Raw genomic sequence first — 11,046 nt, forward strand, 5'->3', positions numbered from 1 at the left:
TTTAAGATAAAAAAATCTTATTTTTCTTCAGTTTCTACCCAGAACTCCTCATGTTCTGGGTAGAAACATGTTTATTGAACCTTTTTAATCCAATCATTGGTTGATTGTTCTGGTCTCAAAACCTTGTTTTGCAGTGTATTTCAGAAATTGTTGCATAATAATAAATGAAGAGCAAAGATCCTGAGTTTGTGGTGTCTTTAATGAAACAAAAGTGGAAATAAATGTTGAATACGTTTTCTGTATTTTCCAGTATTTTGGTTTTCTGACCTTGCGTTACATTTTTGTGGTATTGCTCTGGAATTAAAATCAGAAAAATGCTTTGATTGTATGATACCATATGATTTGCGAACACTTAATGTGGGTCATCGGTTTTGGACGGTGGTTAGAGTTCACCAGCTGCTTCAACACTTCGGATAGTTCAGGAACATCGTCAGTCTGAAGCTTTAGGAGAAAATACAGGAACTGTGTTCAAATGACACAATAATGAACTTTATTAAACTACAAACCAGACATTAAGATGTTGAAACAGCCGCTATAACAAAAGTGACTGTTTAATATAAGTCAAATATCTTATATTGGCTTATGTTAAAGTAGCTTAATCCCTTTCTATGGAGAAATGTCAAGTAAATCTGTCTGACTTCTGGGTACACAGACAAATGATCTTTACACTAAGCTGTGCAAATATCTTCTCCTCCACAGAGTTGCTGCCTGTAGAGGAAATTCTAAACCAGCTCTCCATAGAGTTACAGGTAAGTTTGTGGAGAAAAAAAAAAACATTTACATTTTGAGACTTATTTAATTTTGTTAGTATTTGCAAGTGTAAGTCATCTTATTATGAATAGCATCAACCCTCTGGTTTTCATTTAGATTTTGGTATAATAGTGTGGCAGATGATTGAATATTTCAGCAAAATCTTTCACACGCAAATCAATAACCTAGCTGGGCACAGGTGGTTTTTTTGTTGTTTTTATTTTTGTTTTGTTTTTTTAAACAACAACAACAAAAGTCAGCCACTGAAAAATAATAATAATAAAAAAGTTCTGAACTGAAACTGCCAGTATGTATCACAAATGAATACTTTTGATAGCAAAAAATTGCTGTCATGAAAAATGCATTTTTACTCTAAAATCGCCAATTAGATTGTGTTTACTGTCAAATCATAGCTTACATATTTGAACCATAGAAATCATACAAATTTTCTTGATCGTTGTATCCTTTTTCGGGCAGATATTTTTCAAAATGGCCACCATGGCCATTTTAAAATTTTCTTCAATATATTTATTCTCTAATAAATATATTGCGGAATGTATTTATTGCCAGATGGACAGCTAACCAAAACGTAGGTTCATTAACCTCTAGTCTTAGCCTCGCTAGCGCTAAACCTCTAAGCACATAATCAAAAATGAGCAGAAACTAACTCTAAACCGTTTAACACCTTAAAAAAAAAATTAGCAGGTGCAAACGCTAACCCGCTAAACATGTGAAAAATTTGTGGATGCTAATGATAATCAATGACGACCGTCGCTCAGTCTGTGTAACATCATCATTTCCCTCCAGTTGGTTTGAGACCCGCAAACAGCAAAGGCCTCAGTCTCTGATTTTGCTACTATTTCTTTGTTGTACAAAGGGGAAGTCCAAAGTCGAAAACATACGTGACATATGAAAACAAAACATATGTGTTCATTCAAGTCTTGAAAATGGGTAACATTTTATGAAAATAATCGGTTTAAAGGACTTGTAAACAGTGGCCATCTTGTGAAAGATGGACGTCATCCTGATATTCAAGTGGCTAATGGAAAATATTGAAAACATGCAACCTGAGGGGAAATTTTGCACATTTTTAAGCTTGTATCTAGACTTGAAATATTTTTACAGTAATATAGTGCACCACACTTAAAGCCACAGAACTTTGACTTTAAAGACGTTCCTTGAATCCACTTCATGCTCTGAAGAACATAAAGTGCTATAATTTACATCATGATCTCTTTGACCCAACTACATACTCCTGAAACAACACAATGTATTTAGCAAGTTTTATTGAAGGAAGTACAGCGGTGGTAGGTGTGAGCTCTTGAAATGGAGTGGTTCAAGCTGTGCTGCTTGTGAACTCCCTGCTCATTCCGTTTCTCATTAGCTGAATGTGCGTTTCTCAGCTGCAGGAAGGCCATGAGAAGGTAGCTGAGCAGATCAGCAGGGACGTGAGCCAGCTCTGCTCCCAGCTGGCTGCGCTGTGGAGCCGTTTCCTGGAGACAGCTGTGCTCAACCCCTACATCCTGTCCTATCTGACCCAGGAACATCACACACTTAGGGTGAGTCTCAAGCAAAGAGAAATAGTCAATAATATTCTCATTTATTGAATTTGTTTGGTATACATGGAGTGTCAGATGCAGTTCCCATTTGGCAAAGAATAAAACAATCCAGCCTGAGTAAACTGGATGCCAAATTCTGTATGCTACTGTGTGAAAAGTGTTGCAATATTAGGGCTGAAACGATTAATCGTACTAGTCGTGATTAATCCATTATTGAAATGGTCGTCAACTAATTTAGTAATCGATCATTGTTAACTGGAGTCTTTATTATACTGACTCAAAAATAGGCCATTTTCTGGAACAGCCCCCTCCACCCCCCCAACATGTTCAAAGTTGCAAATAAGCTAAATCTGTACAAAAATATATACATTTTGCTTGTTGTCAGTAAACATGTTTTGACTAAAACTCTGCACGTGGCATCATTTTAGCTTCATCCGGTTCAAATTCACTAAAGGATTGATATTTTAGGCATTACAATTTTTATTTTCTAATTTAAAAAAGGAAATGAATTATTTTTTTCATAGTATTTTTGAATGTATTTCTAATATTGTATAAAAATGCTTAAGTGGTTAAATAAAAAATATGTAGAATGTGGCATTTTTAAAATTCCGATTAATCAGAATAATTGACAGATTCATCGATGCAAGGCATAAATGAAAGCTACATATCCAGCAGTGTGATGAGGGTGTAGATATGAGAAATGATGGCAATGTACAGCAACAGGTGGGGCAGGGAGAGCGCTACTCCACAGTGAAATTAAACTCCCAGGTTAGTTCTCATTTAACAGGACTTAAGGGTCAGTTTAACGGAAAATGAAACAGGTTTGAATTCTTGACCAAAACCAAGACATTCCTCGGTCACAGAAACAACTCCATGCTACAATAATATAGTGAGATGTAATGTAAAATAAAAAGCAGGAGTTGTTCTTGAAAGCCTGATGTAACAGAAAGCTCTTGGTTGCAGTAGTTAAGGTTCAACTACTGCTCTTTCTGTGGAAGTGGAAAACCAGCTGGTGCCCAGGAGCATAAGCTCATGTGAGCAGGCTAATTTGGTTTCCAGAGTCATTTCTATCCGATAGCTGGCCTGCATAATATGAACGCAGTATGCTCTTCACTGAAGAGCAGCTCTCAGGACTTGATTTTGCTGCAGTGTTTTGTCTCATTTAACTGAAAATAATGAACATGGTTTCCTCTGTATTAAATTACCCTGAGAAAGAACACTGTCATGCCTCTTCTCTCTGGGAGAGGTAAGGTTTCAATTAACACTTATTTTCTAATTACTGTCGAAGGAAATACACAAGAAACTGTGTTCCCGGTGATCTGTATGTCATGCTCACTTATTGTTCGGGCTGACGCATTTCTAATTAGAGAAAGTGTTGATTTGCTCCGCTGCACAGGCTGTCAGGGCTTGAATTTTACTCAGCTTTCTATTTTTACCAGCTCTTGTGCTAATTACGGTAAATCGGAGTCTGACTACTTTTTTTTCCCATGTGTTTGGAAATGTCAGGTGAGAAGGTTCTCAGAGGCATATTTCTTCACCGAACACCCAAAAGAGATCTGTTTGACGTTTCAGGAAGAGCTGTGAGTCTCTGTCCTTTTAGAAAGTTACTTCGTTTTAGTTGAAAAGTGTTGAATTTACAGTATTATTCCTCCTTAATTAGAATCAACAGACATGGCCAGATAGCTGCAGAAGTGCGGAGCTCTGACTACTTGACCAAAATGCCTCCTTTGCCTGTCGAGTGCCTGGACATCGATGGAGACTGGAACAGCCTGCCCATCATCTTTGAGGACAGATATGCAGAGTCTCTGCTGACAGGTAGCAATAGCTCTACAGACGTACGCCAGCCTTGCTGCTGATTCTCTCATAACTGAACTTTGTTTGTTTGCCCAGAAACGGTATCGCATATGCCAATACTTGAAACCACCAAAGAATTCTCTGCCAAACGGATTCTTCATAGCAGCCAGGAAGCCAAATCACCAGCATTATCCCGGCATTCCTTGGATAGTGAAGATTGCATGGACACTCCCGTGCATATCCCAGTCAAAGCGGATCAAAGGCAAAATTATGTTACAGATACCCAGAGCATCACCCAGACTGAGCACGATAGAGAAGATTCGATGGTTGACGATCAGAAGTTGAAGGAACCAGCAGAAAGGCATGGCACTGATGATGAACCCTTTCCTACAGATCCATCTACTGGAGAAGGAGCTCTTGTTCTTTCCTCTGATTGTACCAACAGTGGTAAAGAGTCTCCTGTTCTCAACGGAAGAGAAAACTTCTCTGTACCTTGTGATGGTAACAACCTTAGCACAACCAATGAGCAAGAAAACCCTGAAGAGGACAGTGATGTCGCTATGCCTTTAAATCACTCCATGGATGATGACAGTGAAGATGTTCCCCCCAACAGCGTGAGTCCCGCTTTGCCTCCGTTCCCCGGAGACCTCAGGAGAGAAATGACTCATCGTGGAGGCTTGGTAAGCTCAAAGATCATGAAGCGCTCGTCGTCTGTAATCTCAGACTCGGGTATCGAGAGCGAACCTAGCTCAGTGGCGTGGCCCGTGGAAGTCGCGCTTCGGGGACGACCGTCTCTAGATTTCTCTAGTGAGCGGGAGATCCCAAAACAAATCGTGTTGGACCACCCAGTCCATCGCAGCTGTCTGGAAGGCCTGCGGATGGAGAGCAACGGTAGCCTTCCAAGTGGAGGCATACAGGCCTCTCTCACTTCGATTAGCTCCCTTCCCTACGAGGAGGACCAGCAACAAAGGAAACTCAGCAAACTGACTAAGTCTGTCTCTGCGCCGCAAATAAGCAGCCCGGAAGATGCGGAGGAAGATCACATTTTAATCAGCTTGGAAAAAGACAGGACAAGCTCAGTGTGTCAGCAGGATTTGTGCATTTTGAACATGGATTCAGAACAATCTGAGTTGTCTCAGCTAAGCCTAAATACTGACCACATTGGTAGGAGCGTGGGCTCAGAAAATTCAAACTCTCAGCAGGATCTATCAGAGACCTGTGGAAGAAAGTTGGACTTAAGTGGCACGTCTGATGTGTTACTTTCCCAAAACTCCATAGAGAGGCTTTTCGTACCGGCAAGTGGTGACTGGGGGGATGAAAAGAACCGTCAAAAACACATGAGTGGAGAGAGCGCTTCAGTGGAAGATGTGCATCTCCTCGAATTGGAAGTAGCTCCCTGTAGATGTGGAAGCAAACCGTGTGTGTGTAAAAGTGCAGCAGAGCAGGGCAGCAGTAGCTGCGGAGATGATTGCCAGAGTTTCCACCAGAGTGAGCAGAGAGGCGTCGAGGACAGACATCTGGATCCCCCACAGATGCCCCTGAAACGCTCACAGTCCAACGATCTCACCAACAGGACTGCCGTCAGGCCCATTGACCTCACAGGGCTGAGGGCCATGGAAATAACGTTGCCCCCTAACCTCAGCGGCACATCGACGAGTGACAAAGACCCTTTGGAAAGCCAGACCAAGGCCTCAAAAATTCCTAACTCCGGGCTGGCCTTTGTGAATAAGAAGATGGTGGAGGTGGTGAACATGTCTGTCTCCTGTGCCCCGACTTGTCTGCCGTTTTCATCTGTCCTTAGAGATTCCCCCTCTGTCAGCGGCATATCCGCTCGGCAGGCTTCCTCGCCTATTACCCATCAGCCTCTGGGCTCCTTCGGGATCATTTCCTCATCTTCGCTCAGCCCCTTGGCCATGGATGAGGAGACCAATGAACGGATGCTGAAGTGAGTTTTCATCTCTGACAGTGTTAGAAATTTGAATTCCCTGTTTTTATTTCATGACAGTGGCAAAGCTTCTTACCAAAAGAGCAGATGTAGAACAACATGATAGAGTAGTTTTATTTGGTAGCTGCAAAACAATATAATGTTCAAACCTTTACCCATATTAAGCCTTTTTAAACCTGGTGGGCGTTTTGCAGGTATTCTTATTTTTTATCTAGAATAAATCTTGTATTGCTGTTTAAGTAGTTTACAAATTTAAAAAAACAAAAATCTATTTCTATTTTTTTTATATATAAATGTGTTGTCTGTAGATAACTCTCTGGACTGTGTAAAGACTAGATCAATATAGTATCTGCTTTGTTCCTATAAAGTACAAAATTCCAAGCAAAATATGTATATCAGCATTTTCTCGTTTTAACACAAGATTTACATTTGAATCTACGAAGAAACAAATCTTTCATCTGTCCAAATGTGTCATATCAATGCCAGATTATTTGATGTTCTTTAAACCCGACATACTTTAACCCTCAATTTCTTCATATTATAGGCAATACATCATTTTAACCAATTGGATTTTACAAACCTTATCAATTCAATATCAGCTTCTTTTCTTTTTTTGGTTTTGTTTTGCAATTTGTGATGGAAGCTGAACAGTTAATACTGAATTTTTCACTGTTAATGGTCAGAATACTACAACCTGCCTTAGTTGAAACATCATGTGTCAGACTGGAAATTAATTCGCTTGCTATAAAGCCAGCCATGAACAATTTTTAAAGTAATATTTATGTCCATTTACAATCTGTGGAGTGACGAGGATGAACCACATGAGCTATTTTGCAACGAACAATAGACAAAAATGACTCTGAATGTGCAATTTAAATGTAGAGGTACTCCAAAAGACTTGTAAGCTATAATTGCACTGACAATTGGTTTTTCTACGAGGTATTGTTTTGGCTGGTGCTTCTCTCATTGTATTGCTAATTTGATGTTGTCCAAAAGGAAATTCAGAATGTCTGACTTCAAAGACCAGAACTGAATTCATAAGATCTGCAGCAGAATGAGGCTGGCATCCGCTTACAGTAGCTGACAGTTACGCCCACCTGAAAAGTCTAACACAACAGAAGGAAGTGTGGCCAAATTTGAAGATGGTGGTTGGGAGGAATGCCTTCCAAGTGTATTAAACCACATCAAAGAGTACGCAGACAAATCCTCCATGATTAGCGAGGAGTTTAGGAAGCGCAATCGGATTTGTTTTGACTCCTGCACGGCTAAAGTCTGTAACCTGGCGGGATGACAGGGCCAAACTTCAAGGAGCTTACTTATGAGTGTGAGAATTTTGCTTAGAAGCTTTGCTTTGCTTAGAAGTGGGCAATACAATTGTGCTGCCAGTTCAGTAGCAACATTTAGAGCGGTTCTCTCTCGCAGTTTGAGAGAAAGTTTAAAAGAAACTTTTCCTCCAAACACCATCTTATGACAGTTTTTTAGGTTTGGCGAGTCCCTGTCTTCATTTTGTCTCCAATCATTATTTGAAAGCTGGGCTTTTACAGTCTACAGCTTCTTCTGCCCAATGTTAGAATAAACAGAGATGTTGAAAACAAGGCTTGGTTTTGATCAGCTCTAGTAACCAATGGTTTCATGTCAGAGCTTGTTCCTTCCTCTTTTCAAACTTAAATTCAAGTAATTTAGATAGAAGGTCACTTTTTTTATTTGCTTAGAGAATAGAAATAATCAGTCCCTCCAGGATATCGTGATGGCTTTTTGTGATCATTGCAGCCTAATTTTACTGATTTTGCAGGACCTTTTTCAAAACATTGTGGTCAAAGTTGCAAATTTCTTTAAGCTTTCCTTTTGTCTTATGTAAAAAGTTGAAATTGCTGCACATAACCTGCCCCCCCACCCCGCAAAAAGACAAGATTTTAACATACTTGAAATAATATTTTCAAACACCCTTAATATAAATCAAATCATGCCCTGCTACCAAATGCCATCTCCCTTTTCTCCAGTTTCTTCAAAGCCAAAGAGGAGCTTCTGAAAGAGTTGAAGTTCCAGGCTAGCTTGTACAGTGACCTTCCTCTCCTGGCGTCAGATCTGCCCTACTTCCCTCCTGAGGAGGACGACGAGGAGTTTGAAGACGGGATACATCTCGTGGTGTGTGTCCACGGTCTTGACGGTGAGACATATTTCTCCTAAATTTTCTGAGAACATGTACCTCACTAGCAGACAGCCCTCTTCAAGTCCCTGAGCTGAATTTCTGTCCCCGCAGGCAACAGCGCGGACCTCCGACTGGTCAAGACGTTCATTGAACTGGGCCTGCCGGGATCCAGGCTCGACTTCCTGATGTCTGAACGGAATCAGGTGCGTTTTAGACGATGAAGGAAGCAAAGCAGATGTCGCACGTGAAAGCTCCTTAAGCCGATTTGCAGATCGGTTTACTCTGCCGTGTCTTTTGCCACAGGCCGACACGTTTGCAGATTTCGACACCATGACGGACCGACTCCTAGACGAGATCATTCAGCACATCCAGCTGTACAATCTCACTATTGGCAGGATAAGGTCAGTGGCTTAAGGGACTGCAACATTATGTCTTTTATTTGGTTTTTAAATACTTTTTACAATTAAAAAGCTGAAAAAGATTCATTTTTTTCAGTGGTAGACTCACCACCTTCTATTTCCAAGGGGCAGCAAAAGCAGATGAGGTGGATTAGCACTTCTTGCCAAAAACTGGTAGTGTCATCCTGGACATGTTACTTTGAAATATTGTTTATGCTAAGTGGATATTAAACTATTAGCATGTCATGACATTCATAAAGCTGTTATAGAGCAACAGTGTCTACAGGCAGAGGCTTTTTCGGATTCGTTTTAAGACTAACTGATATAGGAGATCATCATCATCCACGATTATTGATTAATCAATCAGTAATTTCTTAATATTGATGAAAAAGTACTAGTTCCATTGGTAGAGTTTCTTTTATAACACTGGAAAAATGTCTTGTTATAAGTGAAATAATCTGACAAAGAACTAGCACTTTTTTCATCAACATTAAGAAATTATTGACTTAAAACAAGCTCGTAATTCTTGCTGAAAAGGTACTTCTAAGTTACTTGTCTCTTATTTCAAGTGTCCTAAGATATTTTCACTAGAAACTGAACCAAAAATACTTGGTAAGGTTTTATGGTTTTGGCAGTGTAGTCTACCTTCTTTCACATCCCTTGCTCAGTCATCTACATAGGATGAGAAATATGTTTTTTTCCCTGTATTAGGCTGGCTCTCACTTCGTATTAATTCTGAACAACTCTACTTCAATTGCTAGAGAAAACTGTCTTTAGGTGACTCTGAAGGTAGTTGGTTGACCTGGATGTTAGAGTAAAGATTTAAGAGCATTATTCAAATTTTTATTGGTAAAATAAAACAACCATTTATTATATTCCCTTCAATCAACCACAAAGGACTGCATCTGTAAACCACATTACTGACAAATTCCCTCGATAACAACTTAACCAAGCCCACAGCAGCACACAGTTTGACCAGCAGATGGCAGCAGAGTCCTTACGTTGACTCTCGACAAGACCTTAAAACGAACAGAATTGTTGAATTTATGATAATGTATTGACACGGCATGAGTAAATGACAGAAAATGGATGACAAGCTCTTATCATTCGTTGCCAATAAGCCTCTGACTTTCACGTGATAGGCCGCGTTCCTCTATGCAGCACGCTGCTGCCGAGCTCTAATCAAATTAAGCTATTCATCTTCTCACTTAATTGCCCCCAATGTGCCAATTTGTTTCTTTGTTGCGAGTTTCCACCCAAGTTTCTCCAACTCTCCTTCATTGTGACATATTCTCCTGAGAGCGAGCATCAAAGCCAAAAAGCAGCGGACTGCCTCAACAGCATCTGCTTCTTTCAACGTTATACCTCTGTGTTCAGTTAGCAGGGAGACAGATGAGAGAGAGAGAGAGAGTCTTGATGAGGGACGGCGGGCTGAGCCGCGGCATTACAGTAATTAAACTAAGCGACAGAAACAGCTTGATGAAGCTAACGCTTCCCGCTGCTGTTAGCTCGCATGTCCTCTGGCTGAGCTCAGTTAAGTTGTCAGTCGCTTTGAGAATGTTCTGCGTTACCAGTCGCTGATGTGTCGAGCTCCTGCGGCGGTGTCGCGGGTCAGCGCCGTCAGGGGATTTATTTTCCAGCGCTGCGGCTAAACGTGAAAAACCGACTCGTAAAAGTGCAGCTGCGAAAAATAAATCCTATAACGCCGCTGAGGCAGTGGCGGACGGTTTACTTGAGCTCTATAGTACCTACATTTTTGAGTATCTTTACTGGAGTATTCATTTTTAGGGGAACTTGACTTTCCCTCCGCTACATGTCATAGATGAATACTGCACTTTCACGTTTCTAGGAAGCGTTTTGTTACTCGTTCCTTTTGGCTCAGCATACCAGGGGCCACTAGATAAACGGAGGAGTAAATCAGAAAACAAAAACAAAAAAACCTGGAGATTTCAGAGTTTTTGTCAGAGATTCAGAAATTGATCTAAAGATTTTATAACTTTTAGGAGAAAACTTACTCCATTTTTTCTATCTACAATTGTTGTAGCATAGCTTTATTGTCCGCTGTTGCTGTTTTTTTGTTGTTGTTTTTTTTTACTGAAACGCATTTGGCCACATGCTATGCTGTCATTACTTTTAGCTACCAGTGTTGCTGTTTGTGTGGAGGTAAACACACATCTCCTGTATCTTTTTTTCGGGGCAATGTTTTTTTTTTCTTTTCTTGAATAATAAAAATAGCTATATTTTTTTTATTGCATTTCTATGCTGAAGTTTTCACCGGTGGTGTAGACCTTTTTTATATACAGGTGCTGGTCATAAAATTAGAATATTGTGATAAAGTTCATTATGTTCCATAATGTCATGATAAAAATTTAATTGTCATATATTTTAGATTCATTGCACACCAACTGAAATATTTCAGGTCTTTTATTGTTTTAATTTTGATGATTTTGG

General features: G+C 40.1%; 1 protein-coding gene across 1 annotated transcript in view; it reads left to right on the forward strand.

Moving 5' to 3' along the window:
* fam135b (family with sequence similarity 135 member B) overlaps positions 1-11,046 on the forward strand; it is a 55,496-nt gene that overhangs the window by 33,804 nt on the left and 10,646 nt on the right. Inside the window, exons 8-15 of the mRNA XM_016661911.1 lie at positions 615-749; positions 2,154-2,309; positions 3,816-3,889; positions 3,970-4,124; positions 4,200-6,048; positions 8,049-8,215; positions 8,309-8,400; positions 8,501-8,602. Coding sequence (XP_016517397.1) covers positions 615-749; positions 2,154-2,309; positions 3,816-3,889; positions 3,970-4,124; positions 4,200-6,048; positions 8,049-8,215; positions 8,309-8,400; positions 8,501-8,602 — 2,730 coding nt within the window. The remainder of the gene's footprint in view (positions 1-614; positions 750-2,153; positions 2,310-3,815; positions 3,890-3,969; positions 4,125-4,199; positions 6,049-8,048; positions 8,216-8,308; positions 8,401-8,500; positions 8,603-11,046) is intronic.

This window comes from Poecilia formosa, unplaced genomic scaffold (genome assembly GCF_000485575.1).
Source record: "Poecilia formosa unplaced genomic scaffold, Poecilia_formosa-5.1.2 Scaffold349, whole genome shotgun sequence".
NCBI lineage: Eukaryota > Metazoa > Chordata > Actinopteri > Cyprinodontiformes > Poeciliidae > Poecilia > Poecilia formosa.